At 40.6% G+C, this 27,456-nt stretch overlaps 2 protein-coding genes and 1 non-coding gene across 4 annotated transcripts; 2 read left to right on the forward strand and 1 right to left on the reverse strand.

Annotated features, from left to right (window-relative positions):
* The first annotated feature begins 1,244 nt into the window (after positions 1-1,244).
* Positions 1,245-5,446, forward strand: slc38a11 (solute carrier family 38 member 11). The gene is made up of 12 exons (XM_046405135.1): positions 1,245-1,281; positions 1,357-1,477; positions 2,212-2,286; positions 2,392-2,526; positions 2,665-2,730; positions 2,880-2,986; positions 3,067-3,146; positions 3,323-3,393; positions 4,209-4,370; positions 4,462-4,574; positions 4,902-5,033; positions 5,140-5,446. The coding sequence occupies exons 1-12, from the start codon at positions 1,261-1,263 to the stop codon at positions 5,377-5,379; spliced, it is 1,323 nt and encodes a 440-aa protein (XP_046261091.1). The 5' UTR covers positions 1,245-1,260; the 3' UTR covers positions 5,380-5,446.
* Positions 5,447-5,731: 285 nt separating this feature from the next.
* On the reverse strand, positions 5,732-5,917 carry LOC124067688. The gene has a single exon (XR_006844795.1). It is a non-coding gene; the product is annotated as a U2 spliceosomal RNA (small nuclear RNA).
* A 460-nt stretch (positions 5,918-6,377) lies between these two features.
* On the forward strand, positions 6,378-27,434 carry cobll1b (cordon-bleu WH2 repeat protein-like 1b). Of its 2 annotated transcripts, XM_046403139.1 has the most exons (14): positions 6,378-6,832; positions 7,064-7,144; positions 19,964-20,152; positions 21,202-21,406; positions 21,490-21,715; positions 21,846-21,890; positions 21,982-22,076; positions 22,211-22,447; positions 22,563-22,692; positions 23,879-24,101; positions 24,192-24,277; positions 24,433-25,880; positions 26,683-26,823; positions 26,917-27,434. In XM_046403139.1, the coding sequence occupies exons 1-13, from the start codon at positions 6,792-6,794 to the stop codon at positions 26,788-26,790; spliced, it is 3,114 nt and encodes a 1,037-aa protein (XP_046259095.1). In that variant the 5' UTR covers positions 6,378-6,791; the 3' UTR covers positions 26,791-26,823; positions 26,917-27,434. The 2 variants fall into 2 exon arrangements, with proteins under 2 accessions (XP_046259095.1, XP_046259097.1); XM_046403141.1 differs by lacking the exons at positions 6,378-6,832; positions 7,064-7,144 and adding an exon at positions 13,524-13,745.
* Positions 27,435-27,456: the final 22 nt, after the last annotated feature.

Below are 27,456 nucleotides of genomic sequence, written 5' to 3' on the forward strand. Positions count from 1 at the left end.
GATTCAATAGCTTTAGCGTAAAATTCGAATTATTCTCATAAAACAGAACATAAAGACTTTGTGTAGGCCTAAATAGAAAGTATGGAAATCAAATAGCATGACAAGAAATTATTTTAACCCCACCCGTTCAGCATTTACTAGTTATGAGTATCTGTAAGTGTTTGTAAAAGACTTCCACTTCACTGGATGCTGATATGATGTACTCACAACAAAGCTGTCTTCATAGGAGAACTCATAAATGTTCACAAATATTAAACATTAATAAACATCTCAAATGGATGTAAATCTGTGCAGAACTCCATCATGTGTCTTAAATAATTTATGATGTATTTGCTGCTGAAATACATGCTGCAGAGAAATTATGAGTTCAAGTAAAGTTTTAATTACAAAATAAGTCTGAAGTGTTTTAGAATTTAGAATTTTTTAAAATTTTTTAACAAAATGAACAGTTCAGATCAATATCAGGTTTTCACTTTGTCATGTAAACTGTTTCTTGCTTATTTTCATATGTTTATGTGTTGAAAATTGTTTGATTCTGCTGAGGTGGCCACTGTTTTCTCTACCATGAACATAATTTATTATTATCAGAAAAAAAGCATCAAAAAGGACAATAAATTTCACAACTCTCCAAACGGTTCTCCTTCTTCTTAATGTGCCGTGTATCTCCAAAAACGTTCCTGTCCCTGAACAAAGGAGTCTTTTAACCGTCAGCTTTAATCCTTTAAATCCTTTAAATCCTAATTTCAAAGATATGTTGTACATATTTTGGCATCAGGGTCAGAGTACAACCTGCTCCTCAGAATCTGTTTGACAAAGTGTCAACATTATGTGTCAAAAGTTTACAGCACTGTGGATTTGTGTTTCATGACGATGTCCAGAGGTCTAACTCAGCACAGAGAGGGATTAAAGACAGTGGGACTGTAGAGTCTCTGTTGCAGACGCTTTGTTCTGTGTGTGTGTGTGTGTGTGTGTGTGTGTGTGTGTGTTGGAGGGGCAGACAGTAAGGGACGAGGCCGAAGCCGAGCTGTGATGGGTGGCGATTCAGAGATCAGCTGCGGTCATCTTCGGCCAACTTTTTAAACTCCTGAGTAGGTTGAGTGGCCCCTTGACCAACCGGGGGCGCTGTTGAGGTGTAAGGCTTTTGCTAAGTAAAATTTGGAGGCTTCTGACAAGCTTATTCAGTCACAGGCACACACACATGTGAGAGTAAAACACCGAAGTCACAGAGGAAAACACACATCCCACATCCGCGACCAGCAGATGCTCACAATGGCTCAGCAGGTAAGTTTAAAGTGATGCCGTGAGAGTTTTGTTGTTTGTTTGTTTTCATTGCTGCTTTGAGCTCTCATTCTCCAGCCAAACAACGAAGAAGCGGCCACATTAATTCCTCCACAAAAAGTTTCAGGAGAGGCAAGAAGTTCGGTGATATCTGCGTCTTTTAATTTCATCAATTCCATCATAGGATCTGGAATAATAGGTAAATACCCATTCAATCATTCAAACATTTCAATTGCCCGACAAGACCCAGCAATTAAACTAAATGCAATTGTTTATATGGGTGATTAATCATAGCATATCACAATCTTAATGCTGAAATGATTCACTTAAATAATCAGCTGTGTTTGCTCACTGTGGAGCTTTCATACCGTTCAGGCCCTGCGGCGGTGAAGCCTCCGCATCATATGACTACCGCCTGTTGCCCCTCTTGTTCTCCCCTTTAACCCCTTCGTCGAAGTCAGTATGCAGTTTCACAAACAACACACAAGGAATCAGCAGGTCGTTTTTAAGATTCAGTGTTTATTCTAACTGGAACTCATTTTGTGCACTGCAAAAGCATCACAACACAAAAACAATCTGAGATAAACTTCTGATTTTTCCAACAAAAGGTCGTTTAATAATCTTTTTTTCTAAGTATGCTGTCTTTAGTCTGTAAATTCATTCTCCATTTAATAACATAATCTTTTGTTTTTAGTTTTTATTTATTTTTAGCTCTTTTTTTTACAGTCATAAGTAGCTCTTATTGCATTTTTAAACAGCATGATCTTCCTGAATCTGAGGGACGAACAAACTGTCACTCCGTGAAGTTCATGTTGTCATCCTGTCCTTAACATGAAGTTGTGTTAAGTGTGTGTGTTAACGTTTGACATCCTCTGAAGGAATTCTTCAGCTGCACTTGTGTGTATGTTTACTCGTTTGTGTTTTTTTGACCAGGTTTACCTTACGCACTGAGCCAGGCAGGACTCCCCTTAGGCCTTCTGCTGCTGATAATTGTTGCATTCATCACGGGTGGGTATATGTAAGCTGTCATTATGAAAAGACACAAATTTGTCAAGTGAATGAAAAAATAAAAAGCAAAAACCCTGATAACATTACATTTGCATTTTGTGGCAGACTATTCAATAATCTTACTCATCAAAGGAGGCGACATGTCAGGGACAAACAGCTATCAGTCGCTGGTTCAGAGCACATTTGGTTTCCCTGGATTTCTGATCCTATCTGGACTGCAGTTCCTTTATCCTTTCATTGGTAAGTTGCTTAGTATAAGTAGATCAATCCAAAGTTGCTTCTGTTATATAATTGATATACAGTTTTATGGTTAATAACATAGTCTGATTTTGTCCTATTTCTTCCGTTCTATTTTTGTTCTTTTTGTTTTGTTCTCAGCTATGATTAGCTACAACATCACAACTGGCGACACACTGACCAAAGTATTTCAGAGAATACCAGGAGGTTTGTTGCATGAAGTTTATTTCACCTCAGATAAAATCCACACAGCGACACGTGACAGTAGATCAAGCTCGTAATAACAACACTCACAGCGGGTATTGAATACTGAAGTGCTTGAAATGATGGATGTGCATGTCGCCATGTGTTTGCAGTCGGTCCTGATCACATACTCGCAGAGCGTCACTTTGTGATCCTGCTGTCAACCATCGCATTCACGTTGCCTCTCTCGCTTTATCGAAACATCGAGCGACTCGGGAAGGTGAGTCTGATTTTGAAACAGCTGTCAGCATCGTTTAGTGATTTCAAAGATGCCTGTAAAACATCCATGTGTGTTACCAGGTGTCCTTCCTGTCAATGGTGCTGACACTTACCATCCTCATCGTTGTAATCATCAGAGCAGCTACCTTTGGACCCCAAATGTATGAATGAATATTCTGCAATTCGCTAATCCATAATGATTTTAATTTAAATGTTTGAACTCTGTGTGTGCGTCTGTGTGCTTTTTGTTTGACAAATACCCAGTAAAATGCTATCATACAAACAGAATCATTTGTTTCTGTGTTTCTTGATATTGAATGTGAATGTCATTCTCCAGTCCCCCTACAGAGAATGCATGGGCATTTGCAAAGTCAAACGCAATTCAGGCAGCTGGTATCATGTCTTTTGGTGAGTTTGTCTGCACAATGCTGATGATAGAGTGTAAACGAAGGGACATTCGTTAAGACATGATTTCAGACACGTCTTGTCCCTGCTGTCAGCAACTTGTCCAGCACCAAAGAGCTGACAAAGTACCTGCGGAACGAAGTCAAACCTAGCAATTCAAAAATATTCTTCTCAGGGCTTTTATGGAGACCAGAACAAAGCTAAAGGACCCGTGAATGTTGGATTTTCTCTATGTCTAATGGATTTAATGGAAGTGATTGTTTGCTAACATGTTCGTCATAACAACTTCATTTAAGCAAGAAGATGTCAGGTGTACTTAAGCTTGTTTTGGAGTTCTCCTACTCCTTAGTGGATGTAGAAATCGATTAATGCAGCTTTAATCTAATGTCGTTAAACTGACGTCTGTTGTCATCATCTCCTGAGCGGCACATCAGTGCATCCTGTGAGTAAAGCTCGTCTCTAAGTGCGCCTTTACACACATTGTGTTGAAAATTATGGCCTTGACTCTCTAGTGCCTTGATGACAATATCTGCAACCGCTGCAAAGAGGGCCTTTCAGATGTGCATGCCCTTGTGAAAATACAGTGTTGTACAGCCAGGGCTAAGACAGTCACAGCTGTCAGTCTCTTTATCTTGAAGCGGATGGATGTTCTTAATTTGCCATTAAATCCATTCAGCAGTTAGGGAAGAGACTCTCTTGGTTCATTCAAGGTGGCTACAACTGAGACAGATATTTAATTGCGTGCAAAAGTTCAGTCTGCTTATGTTATTCTGTATATTATCTGAGCTCTGATTTTCTGCCCCTGTTTGCCTCTCCAGCCTTTATATGCCACCACAACAGCTTTCTCATCTATGGTTCCCTGGACCAGCCCACACTGGCCAACTGGTCTCGGGTCACCCATGTGTCTGTAGGCTCTGCGTTAATGATCAGTGCCACATTTGCTGTTGCTGGCTACACCACCTTTACTGGCTACACACAAGGTATGAATATAAGAGATCTTGAACTACATACCTCTAATTTCTTCTTAATATCACAAATGTGCTTTCCTGAACTCACATTTTCACTTTTAAGGAGACATATTTGAGAACTACTGCAGAGATGATAACCTCGCAACATTCGGTCGCTTCTGTTTTGGCCTCAGCATAATAACCACATTTCCACTGGAGTGTTTTGTTACACGAGAGGTAAGTGATACTTTCTCATATGCCGGCCTAAGAATTTAACAGTTAAACGTTTACATATGTGAGGGAAAGTGGTGTTTGCAGGTTTTGAGCTTCGGAGGCTTTCTTATAAAATCACCAGAAAGAAAGTATATGACATCCAGTTGTTCCTGCAGAGTTGCTCAGTGTGTAAAGAGTGTGCAAAAATGTTAGCTGTAGAGGCTTGTCGCTAACTGGCATTGTCTCAGTGCTAATGTCAGTTAGAACTGTTTTGTCTAATTGCAGAAAACACATAAAGTCAAGTATGTGTGCAGTAGATCCACTTCATTTTTATAATCTCGTTCTTCTTAGGTGCTGTCAAATGTCATTTGCAGTAGGGACCTATCAAAAGCCGAGCATGTGGCCATAACGCTGCTCATAGTTGCAGTTTGCACGTCGATATCTTTGGCCTTTGACTGTCTGGGAGTTGTTTTGGAGCTGAATGTAAGTCATATCAGCCAGTGTGCACTTATCTACATTTCACTTTTTATGTATGAGTGTTTAACTCAGTGTGTGTTTTATTTTAATGGTGTTCTCTTATATCATCCAGGGCGTTCTGAGCGCCACACCTCTGATCTTCATCATTCCATCCGCATGCTTCCTCAAGCTCTCCACCGGCAGCTGGTTCCAGGGTGAAAACCTGATATCCACAGCGCTGATACTAATTGGCTTGTTTGTCATGATCACCGGCTTGATCATGACTGGCCTCTACCCTCAGGACTGCTCACACGGAAAGGAGATGTCCTACTGTGCAGACGCCAATGTGTCTGGCACCGTACCGCCTGTATGATATGATTTTTATTCTTTTTATTGTTAACAGAACTGAAATTACATGGAAAACTGTGTGCACATGGATACCCCTGTCTGCATACCTTTTTGTATTTGGAATCTTTTTCATGTGCCTCCAGCATGACAGTGCCATCACACAAGTCATTAAGAATCACTTTATTGGCAGTATATATATTTTTACATACACACACGGAATTTGGCTTCTGCATTTAACCGATCCTTGAACACACATGCAACACCCAGCAAATTACATGCAGTGGGCTGCTATCAAGCTGCCGGGGGAGCAAACTGGGGGTTAAGTTCTTGTTCAAGGGCACGGGGGGGGAATCCAGTGGGGGAATCGAACCAGCGACCCTCCGATCACAAGCCCGGCAGCACTGCAACACCGGGTCGATGCGTGGAGTGAACGGAGCAATCCCCTTTTTCAGCTCCCAGTACTAAAAATCCATTTAATATGCTGTCCCTTATAGAGGACGTATCAGACATTAAACTGAACACATACTACACTTGATCTTAGCCAAAAGGCCAATGTCAGCGATGTCATGATGCGATGAGAAGTCGTGTTCACAAAGAAAGGTGTTGTCAAGGTCGGTGTGGCAGAGGCCTGACCCGAACCACATCCAGCACTTCAGAGATGAAAGTGAACATTGAGCATGAACAAGGCCTCACTGGCAAACATCGTTGCCCGGCATTGCTAACGTTCTTGAACCTAAATAGGAGCAAATTGCTGCAGCCGGGCTCCAAAGTACTGCTGTTGTAGCAGCCTGCATGTTTTCGGAATGAGATCACATACAGTTGTAATGTTAAGGTGTCCAGTTACTTGAGGAATTATTTGTTATATTGGATTATTTTTATTACACAGGGGAGGAAATGGTTGTTTCCTAATCCGACCACACGATGTCGCTGTAGACAAATAAAGCATTTATCAAAAGGAAGTACAAAACAGCAACGCTTATGATTGTTTTTTGTTTGTTTGTTTGTTTGCTTTACAGCTGATTTCAAACCAAATGAGTGGATTTACATGTGCTGTTCTTACGGCGTGTTGGGTTGTGCAGTCTTTCCCAGGATGTGAAGTTAAGCAGGGTTTTCGTTATGCCGAACGCCTCATGAGGATCCTGGAGGGAATGTAAACTGGATCTGAGAGAGACGCCCCAGTTTTACATCTCATGTTGCGATGAAGTGTCTCTTGGATGTACAGAGAAAAGTTGGCAGTCTGGCTATGGTGTCAGGAACGTAGTGATTTAGATATGTCTGAATGCGAAGTTTGAAAGCTGCAGAGAAATACTTTTCCACACTGGAACGGTTTGCGTAAAAGGCGCAAAACGCGGAACTTGAAAGCGGAATTATGGATCATTTATCCTAACAAAATCTGTTTGTAGCAGTCTACAACTAACGTTACTCTACTGAAGACTGATGGAAGTTGACAGCCGCGTCGAAAACCAGCTTTATTCAAGGTAAGACGCGATCAGTGAATACTTTTAACAGTTGAGCCTTTTTCCAATAAAACGAAGGAAAAAACGGTTCATATGACTGAAAAACTGATGACCTCATGTGGGATTCGCCCACATTTCAGTATTTGCCCGGTTTGCATCACTTGAAAGCAGCACGTTAGACCGGCCTTTACAACATTTAGTATGTAAACTCTTACTAAAAATGAATTGTGCTTTTTGTTTGTGTTTGTCTAGTCCGAGGGATTTTGTTAAACCAATGAGTTTAGTCATGGACGATCACGGATCTCTGCCCCATCCACGGAGCTCTGGTCTGAGGTATGTAGAGCTGTCACTTGGATTACCGGCTGTCATATGTCTGTATTCTATCTGTCAGTGATGGAGAAAATCCATAAGACTTGGGAAGACCATGTGTGTCATGTGGCCTTTTCTTGCTGGAAATTAAGAAATATTTTTAATTTAGTTTTAGCCAAGCTAAAGCTCCAATGATCCTAACTTTATTGTTTGTAAAATAAAAATATAGAGAGGGTGATGTATAAAAAATAGAAAGTCATTGAAAAGTAGGTGTTTGCTTTTTTAATTTTAATTTAACCCAACTATAATGCACCAAAATTAAGTTTTTCCACCTGAGTCTGGTTAACTAATGTGGTGCTGACAACAATTGGGAGCAGGGAAGCAACCGTTTAAGGTAGCAGCATAAACCACCTTTGTAAAATAATGCATCTGCACAACCAGCTCTCAAACAACATTCTCCTCAATCAGTGCATCTCAGTAAAGTCACAGTTGCTGCAGACGTTTCAACCTTTGAACTCGCCTCATTTCCTGCTCTCTCCCAGTTTTACTGAGAAATTGCCTTGACCATATGTAGAGGTCATGGGAAGTATTTTGCAGGCAAAACACTCTGCCTCCTCTGTCTCTGACTGTGATGAGCCTGAATACCCTCCCACCCCTTTTTTGTGGAAATCATGCAGCCTTGAAACTGATATCCTATAAAATACTGATTCGTCATGTCCAACAGTCAGAGTAAATCACGGTAAAAAGTGCTCAGAGTATATGACATGATGGAATTTCCCATCAGTTTTGGTTCAGGGACTTGGAGATGATGTCAGCTGCTTGTATTCCAGTGGTTGGAATCATTAAAAAAGGAGGGAGTGAGTTTCCAGAGCTTTTTTTTTTTTTTTTTTTAAACAGAGTCACTGCTCACTCCTCTGGCATTAAAATGACATCTGCTGAGCTTTTCAGATTTAAATTAGAGGTGAGATGGAGAATTTGAACATATGACAGTTTCCAATCCGATATTCCATTATGAGCTATGCAAAGTTTCCAGTCCTTCCCTGTGCACTGCAATTTCCCCTTTGTAAAAATAGCATTCAAGCACATCATACACAGTCTACTAAAAAGAAAAAAAAAACACTCTTGGTGTGACTTGCATTCATATTTCATAAGCACTGTGTAATGTGGGAGCACAGGCTCTCTCCCTGGCAGTGGAGAGTAGCAGACTATCTAAATCTCTCTGTGGTTTGACTCTTATTTGGAAAAGTAAACCGCACTCCTCCATAAGCTTCTGGGTGTGTGGAGGGTGGGGTGGGGGGCACATGTTCTCTGTCTTATTTGTGGCTTCTTGTATTTGGAGACAATAAATCGCCGCTTCTCATTTTTACAAATGCAGTCACATGTGAAGATTTCACGTGACCCTTAAAGTTACGCTACATTTGTTATCCAAATGCTGACCCTGCCAGACTGGCTGTTACACAGCAGACACAGCAGTAGCTAACAGAATTACTGTTGTTTTACTGTGGTCCTTAATTGTAAATCTTCCAGAGGCATATTCATTTATTCATATCTCAGTCTAGCAGCGCACTGCTCGGAGCTGGCCTCCACTAATTGGACACACCTTAAACCATGATCTCACATGGCTGGCTTTCCTCAGGGCAGAATGTGGAATTAGTTAAGGTATTGTGAATCCCCACAGCTGTTTCCCCACATGCAGGCAGTCCTCGGGCACAGCTGCTCGCATGAGTCTAGAGATAAAAATTATGGCAGGAGTGACTGTGGAAACTCGCAAGTGTTGAAACTCGGTGACGGTCACTTGTTGTTGCGGTGACATTTCACAACACGAGACCAGCCTTTAGACTCCTATCCTGTGGACACCAAAGACAAGCTAGACAAACATTGCAGGGCTTTCTCCTCAAAATTATCCTGAGAGACAACAGGGTTTTGTTCGCTCAGCAAAATATATAATCTGGTCTAAAGCATGTCGCCCTCAGAAAGCCCACTCAGATCCTCTGCTCTCATAAAGGGTGTCATTCAAACATCTCCTCCCACTAGATGTAATAAAGCAAGAGCAAAATCAGCATTATGGCCCAGCAAGCTTGTCCTAGCAAGGAGCTGGTGTGTCTTCTGAACACTGGGACATTTTATTTTGCGAATGCTTTCAGCATCACAGGGCTAAAACAGACGAAATCCTAACATCCAGGCAACGGGGCATAATGGGCTGTCTTTGTTACCACAATGAAGCCAACGCATTGACCGTAAATACCAGTCGCTGGACCATTAGAAGCATCATAGAGAAAACACGCTCTGTTGGTTATTATAGCTAATTTCTCCTTTTATCTTCAAAGTATTATGATTATGTATTTCTATAATACTGATGGTGCGCACAGCAGCTTATTTAGACAGAGTGGATTCACACGTTCCTTCCTGGGCTCTGGATAAACAGGCTGAAGGTCTCAGCCTCTCTTTGTGTCTGTTCTGCACTCTTCCAGGGCATAACGGTTGGATGCCTCCCACTCTCAGCCTGCGTAACATTCAGAGCGACCTAACATGAATTAGTCCTTTGTGTGCTCTCAACAGGAACTTTTACTTATCTCCACTCAGACATTTTATGTGACAAAGGAACAAATTGCCTTCATTTGCTTGACCTCCATTATCAGTGTTTGTCTTGTGTCGATGAGATATTTATCGAAAGGGCATCTGTTGAGTTCCCTACAGGTCTGTGCTGCGAGACCTTGACAAGCTATCTAGCAGTCATTCAACCAATGACAAATCCTAAATCCAAGCTCAAAGCAATATTATGACAACAAATAGGAAATACAAAATTGCACACCTTGAGATGGCTCTCTAGATGGCACTATCACTGTACATGTGTTCATACTGTTGTATCCCCCCTGGATGTTTGGGCATGTAGATATAGCTGTGCTGTAATAGTCTCTGTGTTGGAATTTCCTTAAGATCAGACTGGTAATGAGCTGAACCTTATGATCTCCTAACATGCACAGTGAGGATATTCACACGAACGGCAAGCATTTAGTAAGTAAAGTAAGCAGAGCTACTTTGTGTTGCAAACCTGCTCACTTTGTTTCTGTTCCAGCTGTATTTCATTATGCAACATGCCTTTGAGGTGCTGCTTTCTTTCTTTTTTTTTTTTTTTTTTCTTAACATTACAATTACAGAGCAACGGGCCTACATTAAACTTGTCACAAATTAATATAGGTTATAAATGAGCCACACAGAGAGAAGAAGTTGAAGAAAAGACATTGAAAATCAGATCAGCTGTCAGAGCGAGTGAGCAACATGAAGGTACAATTAGGTTTTCTTTTTGAAGTCTTGAAACACTGAATATTCAGTGTACACAATTTGCAACAAAATAAAACACTGAATGTGCTTGTTTTGGTGCCAAGTTACTGTGTGCATACTCACTTTAGAAGACCTCAGTTCATGTGATCAGCAAAAGAGGGAAAGCATGCTGGCTTGTCTTTTGAAAGATGCCCCACTGCAGACAACGCTGCGTTGTTTCGGTGAAAGGACACAGTGAGATAGTTATAATTATGACTCGAGGGGGAACTTTCTTTCTCATCAGTTTATTTTATCTAAATGTTTGTTTCACTTAAAGAAAAGCACATTTGGTCATGTCACTCGGGGTTAGAGTGATAATCACCTTATCTTCTCCATGCATGTTTTTCAACTTGTGTAAGGCTCTCTGGAAATGAATACCCACAAACCCAAGCACCTTCTTGGCAGATTTATTAAATTCAAAGAAATGTATTAATGCATAAACAGAGACCAAAACACACACTGTGCTCTTTCATTTATTGCAGAACCATCTGTTTTGCAGTGTTTAGAGTAAAATATATGGGCTGCATTGAGATAAGGTCAGGCTAATGTACCATAGCAGACCCCAGTTCCCAGACTGGAGTGATTGAGGGCAATGCATACTGTTATCGCAAATCTCATTAGCAAACCGGCTGGCAGACCTGCCAGCTTACTCTGGCTCTACAGAAGTATTAGAACAGCATATAATGCAGAAGTGAACACTGCAGGGAGTGTTGATACCGAGTGAAAATGAGGCAGATCCTGACAAACTTATGCCGTACTGAGAAGCCAGTTGTCCTTTAAATGTTCATCAGAATTATATATAATCATTATCATTTGAGGATGCCCTGAGACTTTGAGTTTAAGGGTGACTGCGCTGGAGGATGCTGTGGGAAAAAGTTTTTGTTTTGCCTGCCATAATAAACAGTACACATAGGAAGTGGGAAGTTCTCATAGGGTCCCTGTGCTTTCTCCTTAATCTCTTTCCATCCCACACTGCTTATGAAGTAATGTCCTTTCCAGACCCTCTTTTAAAAGCTTGTGTTTACTGTGAGTGACCTCTCACCAAATTACCAGCTGTGGCTCTGGTCCTGTGTTTTGTCTTTCCTCAGGGACCCCCACCCCCACCCCCCACCCACCACCACCCCTCTCCATCTCTCCTTCTGTGCAGCTCCTTAACTCCACCCCTTCAGGCCTCATTCTACGCACTAACATCTCCATTCACCACTCAGCCTCCTTATCGTCTGCTGGTATTTGGCGGTGGTGTTTGTTGAAAGGGACGCGCATTCTTAAGCGAAAGTGCAAGGATACTGATAAAGGCCTGGCAACGAGTGCTGATTTCATAAGTCACATTTGTTGTAGAGCCATAGCTTTTAAATTGCTTCAAGCTGTAGTGAAAGAAGTATTAAGATTCTTTAAGTAAGTAAAAGTACCAATACATCAATGTAAAAATACTCATATACAAGTCAAAGTCGTCATATTAGCAGCAAAATGTAGTTTAAGTGTGATGTAGTTTAAGTAAAAGTACTGGTTTGGTCCGTCTGACTGATATGTTGTTATTATTTAATATGACATCATTAGATTAGATTGTTAATACTGAATCATCAACGGGTAAGCAGCCTGTTACTGCTGTCTCTGCTGCAGACGGAGCGAGTTTTAACTTCTTTATTGTTCAACATACAGGGACAGCAGATGAATCTGAGACGTCTTTAGATGATTAATGGGACAAAAAGAGAAGAAATACACAAATCTGTTTTCAGTTTTTGGACTTTTTCTCTAAGCGACTGAAATGAAACAACTTAGTTTAGAGGGAAAAATTACTACTTGGTCATGCTGTTAGCAACTGGAGACCTGTGAAATATGATCCCAACAACATACTGCTTTTTTAAAGATGTCAGAAGCCTAACAGGTTAGAAACCACGTGGTTTTGTCTCTGATGATGTGTTGTGTTTTAAAAAGCTTGTTGTAACATTCATCAGGTGGGTAAAATTTTCATCTTAAAAGTAACTATAAACTAAAGCTGTCAAATAAACGTGGTTAATATTCCCTTGTGAAAATGTAGTGGAGTAACATAAGAAGAAAATACTAAGTATTGTACAAGTACCATTTTTTAAATGTACTTCCACCATAAAATCTGCAGAAAAAAGCATTTTTACTCTACATGATAGAGTTCAGGAAGTAAAACTCAACTGATTAAATCCAATGATTTGTAATGTTATAATATCCTGCTCATATTGCTTTTGCTGTCTTCCTGTCATGTTATTCTTCAACTCATTGGCAAATGATACGTTTTCCCATATTAGACCGAATGCTTTTTAATCTTGATCTATTGTGAAGTGTTGATTAAGATAACAATGGCATGAGAAAAACAAAAGCTGTGTCTGGCTGTGGTGTTACAGTAAGTACAGGGCGCTGACAGCCTCTTTTGACGTCTTTTACTAGCATTCGACCCAGCTGTTTTCATGAATATGTTTGTTGACTTTACAACGTGGTGTTAGACACAGCTTTGTGCCATGTTGTCTGAAAATAGTTATTGAAGAATTTTACCTTTTATATCTGCATTCTGCAGGTGAACAAAGTGAGGAAAACTAACCAAATCATCTCAACCCAGATGAGAGCCTCCTCGGTTTTCTATGAGGAAAATATATGTTTTCTCACGCCTTTTGTCACTGTAACTGTCATTACATTCAACTGACTTTTCTAACATGACTGTGGAGTGAGTCAGCTCTGCTGAAGCAAGGTGTGGTTTTGAGAAGTTGGCAGCGGTTTTGGAACAAAAAACAAACACAGAGGAGAAGTTTACCTGATTAAATTAAGGAGTGGGGAGGTTTCCATTTTAAAAGACAAAGCAATTAATGAAAAAGGAGCCCCCCCTCACTCCCCAGCTTCTCTTCACATCATCACTGGCATGTTTTCAATTGACACGATTTGATTAAAACACATTGTGATAACTTAGCATATTGGCTCTCCGTCCAAGTTTCCAAAGTGGGCACATGTGCGCTCACGTGTGTTTCGGTGCTGTGTTGCTGCTCTGGCTCCACCCACAGGTTCATGTGTGCAAAGGGAGGAAAAGCTGCTTACCTTTCTGCTCATGTCCACGGGGGGAGTGCTACCTATGGAGTGTGTGCTGAAGCTTTCAGAGACGCTGTCAGGGGGCCGACAGGATTTCGGTGGAAGGGTTAGCTGATTTCTGATGTCACAGCTGGGGCGTGGCTTTAAGGTGGGCCCTTTGAAGCTATACTGATTAGAGTTTAGTACGTCTGACTACTCATGGGAGATGCAGAGCAGAATGGATATTATTTGAGCGGAGACAACCTTATGCAAAGAGGTAAGAGTGTGGAATGAAATGTTGGCAACCTGAGAGGAAAAGCAGGTCTGTAACACCTGCTCTCCAAATTTCTGCTACTTTCTTCCTGCAGTGCTCATAGCGTTATATTTACAGAACCACAGTGCTGTCACTGGCTTCCTTTAAAAGAGCTTGACTGGTCCTTGATAGGTTTTTCTGTCCTGAATGTTTTCATTTAGTCTGTTGTGTGTCTGTGTGCTTTGACTTGAAGTGTAGGGTGTGTTGGACCTGCAGCTCTGTGGCAAGTTTGAGCCTGTAAATTTTGACTGTGTAGCTACCTACTACTGCTTCCAGAGTCCTGGGAGTGTATTGCTCGTCTTTTTTAAAATAATCGGGGTGTTGTCTGAAATTGTGACTGAGCAGAAGGGCTGCTTTGAAAACTTGTTTGCTGCTTTGTGCAGCAACCCAACATCCCCCAAGGGGCCGAGCTGCTCTCCAGCAGCTGCTAACATACCACAGTGGGCATGTTTGCTAATCCTGCACTTTCTCAGAATCTTAAAGCAAAATTACATTCAGCCAAGTTCTCGGTCTGGTTATTTTTCTGCGCTGCTCTCACCTGTCCGTTGTTGCTTTCGATTCAGGATTTGCCTACGGGGATTTTAATGGGCTGGGTGCAAAAAGTACAGAAAAGTGACTGAAATGTTTCTGGTCAAAGTCATGCCAGCTGGATCAAGGTGTAATGGAATTTAGGGAATCTGGATGTTCTTTTGTCGAGCTGTTTGACTCCTGCTGATATTACAGATCTCACCTCGGTTTTTATCATTTATAGTAAAGGACACATGTATTTCCACCATTCTTCAAGTTCTCTCTCTTCTCCAGTCTCTCACAAAAACACAAAGGTATTTGAAGTATTTTTAGACCAGAAGCAGCATCTGGATATTATACTATCCTGAAGTTTTCCTTTATCATTTTGAGGCTAAATAAAACTTTTTTTTCATCGTGCACATGTTCACATCAAACATGGGTTGATAGTTGCAGGTAAACCAGGAGGCTTTTCAACACATCACAGCATGCAGTATTTATTTATAACTGTGCATATTTGTTTCAATTGTTCATTTGTTTGCGCTGCTGCTGTGCGATGATACGTAACAAATGGAACACTGACAACAGGCCTGTTATTTCCTGGTAGTCTGTGATCATGTCTGTCGAGCACGTCCTGTGGTATTGAATGGGCCTGTTTGTGAGTGTCAGACCTCCCAGGGAAACCACGTGAGTGAGGCATCAGCACAGTCAAGCTTCAACACGTCTCTTCACATTTCGCAACACATCCCGGGCCTCTGAGAAAACCCAGGCTTAGATGACAAAAACAAGCCAGCCTGTGTGTCCATGTCTGTCATTTGCTCAAAGTGTCTTGATAAAAGCACTGATGACACACCTGTACAAATTGGGCTGGCCCTGAACCTGAGGCCTGGCTTTTGTGTATTTTTTTTTTCCATACTTATTATTTATTAATTATTTCTATTTGGGGCGTTCACAGTCACATATCACATGATTTTTCTTTTTTTTTCCATTGAAAATCCATTAGAACTGTAGAAATTAAATGCTTACAAGGCCAAATTGTGGAGAATTAAAATATGTGGAAAAATAAAAAGTTTAGACACGGTGCTAAAGGATTATAATCCTATTGCCAAATAGAGCTAGGGCCATGAATCAGGACTTTGTACACAGTGGAGACCACAATGTGAGCGTCTGTTTAAACTAGTCTGTCTGTTGACATATGTGCAGGGAATGCAGGGAATTCATAACGTTCATAGTCATATTTGTTGGTTCCACACCAGCAGTGTGTAATCTGTATATTATTGTTCAGCACTGTCCTCTACACCCTTTTAAACTGTCCAGCTGGGGATGACAGGGCTTACTTTTCTACACGTCAGTATTACTCACAAGACGAGACTGTGTAAAGCACCACTGCTGGTCCTTTAGAGGCGGCAGTGTTACAATTACAGCACTACAATTACATCCCATAATACTGTATGACTGTACATAGTGTCATATTAGCTGTTTTTAGACCTTTCAGGAGGCTAAAGATTAAATGTTGAGCCTCAGACAGGGACTACCACTCTGCTCTGTGGAGCATCTGTGTGCTTTGCAAATGTTATGGAAATCTGCCTCTTACATTATGCAGTTGTTGTTGCCGTGTTTTGTCCTTTGGGGACAATAAACATTACCAGCAAATCTCATGGTAATTCTGAAATGAGTGAGTTTTCTGGTGGACAGCATTCAGACTGAATGTGATACAAAAATAAGAGATGGCAAGATTGCATGCAAAGGAAAGCCACAAACACACACAAACTGATGATTTGCTCCAGGTTGTGTGTCATACTCAATTATCAGTCTGGAAACACGGATAGTGGCCAGTGTGCATGTCAGATTTCTGAAGATAAAGAAGATATTTATTCATGCATGCCCAAAAAAACAAAATCAATCTAATAGCCGTGAGGATTGGACTAAAGCAAAATTCACATAAGGCCAAAATAGATTCTCAAGGTAGCATTGACATGTTTAGGAGGTTTTATGGTGATTTTTTTTATTATTATTTTGAATAAAAAAAATTGAGTCAGCATAAAGTTCAGTCATCTGCAAGACTTTGGACTACATTGATTTGTCTATCCAAACCATCAATGCTCAGAATGGCTTGTAGAAAACAAATCATTACTTTGGCAGATTCAAATACAAATATCTTATCGCCGGCTGCAAAGTATCAACAGAACTGCTGAAGTAATTACTGTTGATTGATAAATCTGCTGTGTTTTACCTAAGGGGACTTGGGTGATGCCTTTGCACATGTTAGCTATTATGACTAAATTTTAATTCATTTATTATATGTGTCAAACGTTGAATGTAGATGTTTCAGTAGTGCAACTTATGTCTACCTCCTGCCAGCCAACACCTTACTGGAACAGGTTTGGTTAGGTATATTTGGTGGAACTAGTGACAGGCATATGGAGGCATTTAGTCATCATACTCATCAAAATAATATTCATAAATCAAATTTCATGTACTCGAACACAGATGAACTTCAGAACAAGCTGACACATAGAGAAAATAGAGGTATCAAGAGAGCCTTCCCTTATAGTGCTGTTATGGCTAATGTGTTAGCACTCAGTTGCCTTTTGATAAATGATCTGTTCATTATTCACTTCTAACTCTGGCTGGTTTCCAGCAACTCCTGAGAAATATTTATGAGTGTCGTTTGCTAGATGTTCATCTGTCTTTACGTGAGTTTTAAATAACTCACTCTACGCACACTAAAGTTTAACGTTACGCATAATTAAGTGCACGGCTGCTGTGAGTGACAGCTCGTTACAAGCTGTCTGCTAAGCGTTCAAGTCTGTGAACTTGACCTCTCAGTTGTGTTTTTAGCGTTGATCCTTTTTGAAGAATTTTTCATGCAGATATCAGACTAATAATAAGCTATGGCTTGCTGTACACTTCATTTTACTAACAGTAATAGCAGACGGTCCTGCATGTGTGGACTCCACCTTTTTTGCTCATTTCTGGATTAGTCAGGAAGTAGGCGGAGTCAGGCACAAACCTATGGGTGACATCATGGAGACTATGTCTGTGTTTTACACTATGCTTATGTCTATGCTCACACATTACATAAGCCTTTGTGAGGTTAGGTTTTACTGGCGTGATCCGATTTAGTAACTCACTAGTTTGAAACTAGTTAGTAGTTACTAAGAAGTTAAGAAAAGCTAATGGAAAACATACTGGATTTAGGAATAACTGGAGTCACCAAATCCAGGGATCTCAAGAAGAGAAGTCTGCATCCCTAGACCATCGTGGTACACTTGATGTTCTGTATTTTGCCAAGAAAGTTTCAGGCTTGTTACAACAAGCAGTTCACTAGTCACAGCAGTAATTATTATCGTCTGTGTTTGATTGTGTGGCTTTATTGTCCTGGCTCTTGTGCTACTGGCTCAAAGATGAGCAGATAAACAAGCATGTTTCTGTTGTGTCCCATTGCATTCTGCTTGTTTGGTTTTCTGGAACCTCAGCTTTTCTTTCAGGTTCTCAAATTATTGTGTATCTTCCTCTGCAGGCGGATACTGCCTTGTTTGCTGCTGATAAATTCCATCTAGCTGCTTGAGGAATAGCAGACAATAATGCATGAAAAAAGCTGTTTCTGACATTTGTAGATACGACTGAGGCTGTGACTGAAATTATTAAACATCTAACTATGCACTAGAAAACAAATGTAACAACTAATAACAACTCTGGTTATTTCATATCAGATAAAGGAAGTACTAGGAAAATAAATGCTTAATGATATCAGACGCCTCCTGAGTCTTGAGGCAGCAGGAGCTACTTTAGCAATAGCATGCTAAAATATTAGCCCCATGAGTGTGTGGGTACAGCTACCTTCACTCACTTCTTTCAAGTGTAACGAACTTCAGTTAGAGTTTTGTGAACTTTTTCTGTCAAACTCGTACCATCCCTTAAGTAACGGATTTTTCCCAGCACTCTCTAGTGTAGAACTGCAGAGTTATTTAGAAACATTGTAGGCCTTTTGTAGCACTTTGTACACATGAGAAGGATAATTAGATAATGTTGTCGAATTTGTATTTGGAAGGTAATGAGTTTTCTATCATGGTAGTATAATGTAGTTGTATTGACACAACAGTATTTTTCCCAACTTTATACAATTAGGCTAATTATTAGCAGAATGTTATTTGAGGTTACTTTTTTTCTGTTAAAATGACACTTAGGACTCTTTGATCCAGGCAGATACCTGATCTCTGAAAAGATCATTTCTAATAACATCACTGAGACAGGAATTCACATGATAGTTGCTCATGGGGTTGTGCTGATGTAATTTTGTACAATATCTATGGCAATTGCTGTGTATTGGTGTTATGATCAGCACATGTACATCAAAATATGTGTAAAATATGTGTGAAATGTGTCTTGGTGTGTATGTGAGTGAGTAGATGTCATAGTCATTGTGTTAAAGAACAGCTGCCCCCATAGCAAGACTAATAATCCTTTGCGAGACGTGCCTCAGTGGAGACTGTGACCTTGCATTGCTCAGATTCCTCTGTTTGAATAAGCAGTGCCCCCACGTGAGACTTTACAGGCTATAATTCTGGGTCTGCAAAACCCTTTTTTTTTAAACTGTATGCTGACTGAATTATGTGACACTTGAAAGTTTTTAAAGCCATTGATTTCTTGGCTCACTGAACAACTTGATGAAATTGCAGTAAAATCGTGAGACGTTTACTCGCCTCGCTGCGTTATCGTAACATCTACAGCGTTTTAGTTCGAGCGCACAAAACAAAATGTGTCACAGCTAGGCCTTAAAACCTTATAATCATGACCCTGTTCAAATAAAAAAAATGTTTTTGTTTACAGACATCTGGTTTTTATCACAAGCTCAGGTGTATTGTGAGAATGGTGTAATTGTCAGAAAAAGAATGCATCAGAGATTTAACTTGCATGGCTGTCTAACAGCTGGCTAGCTGACACAAAACTATGTAATATTTAGTGAACATTTATTTTTTAGGATTTTTGTGTGTGTGTGGTCTATTTGTTCAATTTGTAACTCTCACATGACTGCCACTGTGCTCTCCCACACTGTATTGACACAGTTTTCAGGAATGTTAACCCTAGACAAACACTCAAAAACACACTTCAAAATTGAACTGCATTTGTCACAGTCAGCCTGAAACAGGACAAAACACACACACCAAGGGATGTTTCACTAATGCATGGGGTATTGCCTCACAAAGAAGAACATGCACTACACTAAAACATTTTTTCCATACACTATGAAACACAGAGTCTGCACATACAGAAACTGTGGGGTTTTTTTTGATCAGTGTCTCTCACATGTCTGTCCATTCCCAGCCATTTCTTCAGGCTCAGTGAGTAAATCTGTCCACTTGGTTGTCTTGTGACTTGTTTGCAAAGTGGACTTTCAGCTCTTTCATGTAATAGCCTCGCCGCTTTCTAAAACCTGAGGAAGAAAGGATTCCTTTCATGCTGTCTGGTGCACTTTGATTTTCAATCAGATTATTGTCTGAGATAGTAGAAACAATTTTAATGTTTGTTGTTGTTGTTGTTTATTAATAGCCACTCGTACGTAAGTGTAAAACCATTCCCAGTGTCCGAAGTTTTCATTTCTCTGGCTGTGCCAGAGGAAAAGTTAGATTTTATGCAAATGCTGAGAATAATTTAAACGTCTTGTACAACTACAGGGTGTCAACCAAAAGCAGAGCACCATCCCCGCCAGGACTAAAGAAGCTGGATTCCCCAGGTTTCTCTCAGTGGTATCCAGGAAACCCTCATTTAACCATGGACCAGAAGGAGAATCTTATTGATAAAGAGCTCTCCCTGGTTGTGGTTCTGCCTGGTGGAGAAGAAAAGATGACCACAGTCCCTGGAAGGTACGGTGTAGACCACAGCATCTAAATCAGTATCTCTTCACCGTGATGTGTGATGTTTAGAATCACACATGTAAGACATGACTACATTTGGTCTTCGAGCAAGAACACCATTGCGCTTTTGTTCATGCTGAACATTACAGTATTACACTTAAACTGATGTCAGATGAAGTTCAGTTCCAGTTAGATTGAGTCAGAGAGGTGGAGTAGCTGAATGTGTGGTCTGAGTTAATAAAAACTGATTGCATCTCTTCATTTTTGCTCTCCCAGGATAGTAAGGATTCAAACTTGCTAGATTATCACTTGATTGTATGCTACAGTGCAGCGAGCTCGTACAAATCTTATTGTTCACCACTTTACCTGACTGCACCACTTAATCAGACCAGCATGCGTCAACATACCTCTACGTCAAAGATTTTTTAGAACAAGCTCTGTATGTACGCAGCTCATACTTTCCATCAGCAGAGTTTACTTAAGATATCATTATCTTTCTCACAATGCATTCAGTTTACAAACATTGGCTGTCTTTTGCACCTTGGCCTGCTGAGAAAGTATGGAGACCAACCCAGTGTGAAAAGATTAAGGCCTGAATTCCTTACCTTCTTTTCTCCTTCTAAACTTGATCGAAGTGCTTGAGCAACACAATTAACACTAATGTTAATGTTTTGAGGATTAAGTTTAAGGCATTATGCTTAAAGTCTTTTATCGCTGTCAGGAAAGCTTCGTGGAGCTCCTGCTGCTACTTTATCTTACTGTAAATGTGCTTTGTATTGTTTCCACATGCTCCACTGTGCACAGCTTCTTTAATTTGTAACTTTTCAAACAATAAATGCACTCAACTTTGATATCCACGATTAGTTCATCAACAGTAAATTAACCTGCATTAGCATTCTGATAATCGATTAATTTGTTGTAGTCATTTTTAAAGCAAAATGCTAAAAAGATTTCCCTGTTTCATTTTGTATTGTAACTGAAATGTAACCAGATTTCTCCCCTTTTATGCTGAACAAATGTTACTGGTTTTGTTTAATCGTTTCTTTCATGTTTTTCAGCAAACCTCTAATGGATTTATTAGTGACGCTTTGTGCAAAGTATCACTTGAACCCATCGAGCCACACCTTAGAACTGGTCACCGCTAACAGAAAGAACACCAAACTGAAGCCCAATGCACTCATAGGAACTCTGGATGCGGAGAAGATCATACTAAAACCCAAAGGAGAAGATAAAAATAAGAAGATTAGTCCCCAGATGCCCAAGGTACATTAAACACACAAGTTGACAAAACTGTTTGCTGTTCTTGTTGAGATTTTTATCAGAGTGGCACATTTTGTATTCTGCAGGCAACCGTTCGAATGGTGATAAACTACAAAAACACCCAGAAAACTATACTACGAGTCGACCCCCGAGTGCCCCTGGCTGAACACTTACCAGCCATCTGTGAGAAATGTGAATTTGACATTGAGACTACAGTTCTATTGAGAGATGTCCAATCACTGGCCCCTTTGGACCTGTCCAGCTCTCTGAATGATTATGCAATAAGGGAGGTCTATGCAAAAGACACTAAAAGTGAGTAATAATGGATTAAAAAAGTCAAACCATGCTGTGGCTGCCATGAGATTTTGCAGATTTTAGCATTTTAAACATTTTGTGTTTTTCTGCGCTAAATCTTGTTGCTTGTTGCTTGTTGGCTCTGCAGGACAACCTGCTTCTCCAGTGTGTCCAGCTTCACCGACCCATGCAGGTATTTCAGTTTGTAAACTGTGTGATTGATATCAACTGAGCTGTCATATCTCTGACTAATGTTATCTTGCAATGGTGTTTTTTTCCCCCAGGAACAATCTCACCAGGAAAAAATAAAAATCAGAAGGAAGAAGAAAACAAAGGCCTCTTCAGCAAGTTTAGGAAAAGCAAGAAAAAATCTGACCAGGTAATGCAGCATTAAGTAACTTAAAATGTTCAGAGGGAGGTTTGTTTACTTTGGTTTGCCATTGGTTGATGTGCACTGTGTTGTTTGGCAACAGTTCTCTTATCAGGTTCTGATTGGATGTTTGTTCTTTAAAGGCAATGACAGCCAGTGCCCCAGCTTCTCCTGTGCTTGTGAGCAAACCTCGACCACTCAGCATGGCCTTGCCGAGCTCAAATTCTTCTCCGCTCAGCTCCCCTACGATACTCGCCGATGTGCCAAAGAAAAGACGTGCACCCCAACCCCCCATCCTCGTGTCTCAGAGCTGCTCCTTGGACCTCGGCACTCGCCGGAGACTCCACTCTGAACCTAGTGCTCAAATGGACAGTGACCTGGTGAGTGGACCGAATATTAAGCTCTGACATCTTGTAGCATAGCTCAGAATGTTAGATTGACAGCAGTGTGATTTCTGTGTTTATTAACTTTATTAAATCCGTTGATGTGCCATAGATGGCTGGTTTAAGTCGTGGGTCCTCAGCAGAGTCTTCACTGAAGAGAACCAAACGGAAAGCTCCTCCACCCCCCTTGTCCCCTAGTGCTGCTGTCCAAGAAACGGTTCCTCTAGATGAAAATGTGCAAGGTTTGCTGGGTTTACAATTGTGCAATTTCATTGTTCTTTTTTTCAGTAATACATTCTGAATGTTACACTGCTATATTGAAAATGACATAGTGGCGTTTGTGTAATGTTCTTTCATGTGGCCTCAAAAGACAAAGACAGTTCTTGTCAAACTTTGCAGCCAGAGCCTACATTTTTTACTTTAATTGTGCCACCTAGTGGTCATTGTTGAGCAGTGCATAATTTTTACAAACATACATTGTGAGAAAACATTTACTTTCAGAGAAGCTCGTTTTTGCTGCGTTATAAATTATTGTAGTTTCTAAATTCCCTGGAATTTTTCCTTGGTGGGGTATAATTAACTTGCTTTGATATACTTTCCTGTAATTGTGTAAAGACTCATTGTATTGTCTTGTGAGGGAAGCTCCACCCGTCCTGTATACAAAGCATTTTAAAGAAAAAAACAAGAATATTTGTCCAAAAAGAAAATTAACTAAGGTTTGAAAAACAAACATAGATCATTTATTTTTCCTCTTGTAAATCCAACATCCCAAACACTCCGTGAAGATAGCAGTTTTCTTCCTTGTCTTTCTTCTCTCCTTTAAATTACTGCCAACATTCGTCATGTGTTTTTCTTTTACTTGTTTTCCTTACATATTTGTACTTACTGTGTTTTTGTATCCAAACAACGCTCTGCTACTTTTACCACTGTTATCTACATGTATACACCATTTTTCCATCCTCTCTTTGCTCGTATTTTTTCAAACACAGAGAAAGATCACTTCCTCTGCTGTTTCCTAAACAACCCGTTGCTGCTCAGTAGGTATAGAGATCAGAGGCTGAGTTTTGTTTAAGTAGCCTTGAAATTCCTTTACTACTGTGATGCACATCCTTCAAATGCTAAATTAGGAGCTGGACAAGGGAGACTGAAATGTAAAACAGAAAGTGGAATTCAATCATCGCAAGATCCTTGTGGTTTTTTTTTTTTTGAAGAGGGTGAATATGTGTAGTATGAGAGAAACATAGCTGGATGCTTGGTTTCTCATATGGATATGACAGGGAAACAAAATGACTAAAACAAATGAAAAATACCTTAAAGGCAATTACATGACTTTAAAAATTGTCATACCATTTCTAAAAGCCATATCGACAATTGTTTACACAACTTCTTCCCCATAATACACATTTTCTTCATGATGTTGTTTTACAGGGGGTTCAGCTGCTAACACACTGGAGGAGATCATGGAGCAAGAGGAGTCCACTGCCTCTGTAATGTCTGCAACTGCTAGTAATACGCAGGGAGAGGACGGCAGCCTCAAAGCGTCAGCTGATGTTTCACTGCAGTCCCCATCCCCAAATACTGAAGCACTGAGCACAATGTCCGTCGAGGGCAGTGGGGAAGATCAGTCTTGTGATCTGTCCTCAGATGGCAAGTACGAACTCTAGTGTGACTTCTCGAGTCATGTTTTTCCATTAGTATTAGCAACACTTTTAATTCCCTCTTTTGGTTTTGTTTTTAACAGTCAACTGCAGAGCACAGTGAACAATTCTGCAGCTCTGAGTGATGTCAGGATCACTGATGGCACAGGGTCAACCGAACTGGCAGATAGTGGGTTTGAAGATGGATTATAGTGGTTCATATGTGTGTCGCACATAAGATACCTGCTAATATGTATTTTTGAACTTTGCCTTGCGATGCCATGTATGTGTATTTTCACAAAGAAAGCCACTTATCTCACATGACAAATTTTGTTCTCTGTACAGGTGATATTCCATGTGAAGTTGAAAATGTTAGCAAACAGCCCACCTGTGAAGACTCTACACCTGAAAGTGTTAAAGGTGATTGCAGCACTGTACCCAGCAGCCTCCCTGTGCCTGTGATGCAGGATGTGGAAACGCAGGCCTCTGTCAACGCAAACACTGAAACCCTGTGGGAACAGACTGACAGGTTGGAGAGCCCCGTAGCCACCAGCACATCACGCCCCACTGGAGAGGATGCTCAAGTGCAAACAGATGTCACACCACTACCTGTGCCTCCACAACAGCCTGTGGACAAAGGTCCTCCGTCACCTAATGCTCCTGCTTTTGAATCAGCAGGGAAGAAAGATATGGCTACTTCGACTGAGGAACTGGACCCGCCTGACCTCAAACATGCCTTATCCCACACCTCTGAGACCTCATCATGCCAAGACTCAACACCAAGTGCCCCCGCCACGACAAAGGCACAGTCTATTTATGCTACAAACTCTGAGCCAAAGCCCAAGCCTTCCAACGAGCTGACAAGGGACTACATCCCCAAAGTGGGGATGACGACGTATACCATCGTGCCTCAGAAATCTCTGGAGAAGCTTAGATATTTTGAAGTTGCACTGACACTGGAGACGCCTCACGGAGCTCCAGAAGAGGGACTTAATATTGATTCTCTTCAGCTGGAGGATAGCACAGCAGCGAGAGAGCAGACAGACGTCTCAAAGGATAAAAGTGAGCTGCACTCTACTGCACCCAGGGAAGACTTTCTGACTAGCACTGTGACTACTGCTACCCAAGACACTGTTAACGGAAGTATACCTGAATCCATTCATTCCTCATCACCAACACATTTACCTAAAGCTGATGTCAAGACCTCATCCTTGGCTGATCAGGCATCTCAAGCAGGTTCACCAGTCAAGGTCAAGGAGGTGAAAATTCCACCCGCAACTAAACCTAAGCCTGGTTCTTTCCGCTTGGCGCAGCACAAAAAAACACCTGGGTATTATGTAACGTCAGCAGCGGAAAAGAGTCTCACTGGCAGTCCTGCCTCTGGCCAGAGGGAGGCTCAAGCAAGTGCAGAGAGAGCACAGTTGCCACTCCCTCCTCCTCCTCCTCCTCCACCTCCCGTGTCATGTCAAAAGGACACAGCAGGGGCCGCTAATGTTGAGCTGAGTCCCACAGGGAAAAACACAGCCATTATGGGAATCACTAGGCAAAGTAGTTTGCCATCTAAAGAGCCAAGCTTAGGGTTAAGTTTGGAAAAATTAAGGAGCTTTGCAGCTCCTAGGCCCTACTCTCCTGCAACCCCATCACGCTTTGCTCAGGCAGTGTCCTCGGCTGTGAAAAGAAGCCAGTCCTTACCCCATGGGCCAAAGTCTGCTTGTTTGCCGCTTTCAGCACCCGTCTCCCCAGTTACAAGTCACCCATCAGTCCCAGAGTCAAAAGGACTGTCTAAGCTCAAGGTGAGTTCAGACAGCATTACATAGTTAGATTTAAATTTCTGAATAAAGGCTGTTAAAGGACTGTTTACTGCTCATGAGATTGCTGTCGGTTTTCATAGCTTTTTTATACTCATACAGCGATATATTAACGGTTGAGTAGAAGAGCACTCTGCATTGCTGATCTAAGCACTCTTTTTGGTTCTCCCTCAAAAGAGTTACGTAGAAGTGGATAAGAGTATGACTTAACCCAGCACTGCTTTGGTTTGTTTTGAAACTAAAACCACTTTTGCAACCGCTGTGATGCTTCTTTCTGGTGCTTTGTCAGCCTTTTACACTGTGACCAGCGGGGAGTTATTGATTCTCATGAACATTCATTTGATATAAAGGTTTAAAGACTATTTTTAAAAATTATTTTAAAAAGAAAGGTGAGATGAGCTGCAGCAGTCGAGGGGAAGAGGGAGTGAGGGGCAAAATCCACCTACAGCGAATATCTGTGAATAATTAGATTTTAATTACTTAATGTATGGTAAACCGGTGACCATGTGTATCACTGCTGGTATACATTGTACATTATGCATTACACAAATAGACTTTAATAATTGATATTAGACCTTCATATTATGATGCAGTATATTTTATTTACTTCTTGCTTTTTTTTATATTATACTGTACAGGGACAGTCCTTTTTTTCTGCCTTCAGTATAGCTGTTTTTATTCATCCTACTGGTGCAGACTTGTTTTTTCCCCCTCTTTATGTTGTCTGACAGAAAGTCTTCAGTGTGTGCACACATATGTCTCTCTCTGTTAAAAAAAAATATCACAGGATGGTGAAAAGGTGGATGGTGACAAAAGCTCCACTCTGCAGGGCGTAGAGGGTGAAGCACCATGCGTAAGTGGGATTGTTCTCATGGAGGAAGAGAGCTGTCCATAGCAGTGCCTTAATTCTTCTGAAAACATATCTACTGTAAGCAAAATCCACCATTTTTTCAGTATGACATCATGTAAATGTGTCCACAAAACTTGCATGAACCATTGTATTTTGTTTTTTTTCTTCCAGGTGGAGTTTATCCTGTCTGCTTTGAGTTCTCTAGAACCCTTAAATCCCAGGACACGGAAGCAGAAACTGTCTTTTGGTTTACCTCTTTTGGTAGTCTCCGACAATGTACATAAAATTATGTATGATGATGATTAATAATTGCTGTATTTCAGTTTATTTTCTCATATGTCAAGTAATATCCCTGGCTGAACTGCATATTTTAATGCTTCTCTTTTCTTTTGTGTGATGACTATCTTGCATTTAATGCATTACTGTCGTGTGTGAACAAAACCATTAAATGAAAACAATTCTATAAATTATTAGACTTTTTAATGTTATTGGGTTTATAAATAATACTGGATGCGTAGGACAGACCAGGTCTGACCTATGGTACTCAAATGGTCCTCAGATTATATATCAAATATATATTTAAGTATTACAGAGTTTTGATTAATGCAACAAAAATACACTGATGTGCACAGTACACCTGTTGTTCTTGTCAAGCAGTGTTGTCATGAATAAAGCTTTTATCATTTCAATTGTCTTTATTAGAGTCATTGC

This window comes from Scatophagus argus, chromosome 11, assembly GCF_020382885.2.
Source record: "Scatophagus argus isolate fScaArg1 chromosome 11, fScaArg1.pri, whole genome shotgun sequence".
In the NCBI taxonomy this organism is placed as follows: Eukaryota; Metazoa; Chordata; class Actinopteri; family Scatophagidae; genus Scatophagus; species Scatophagus argus.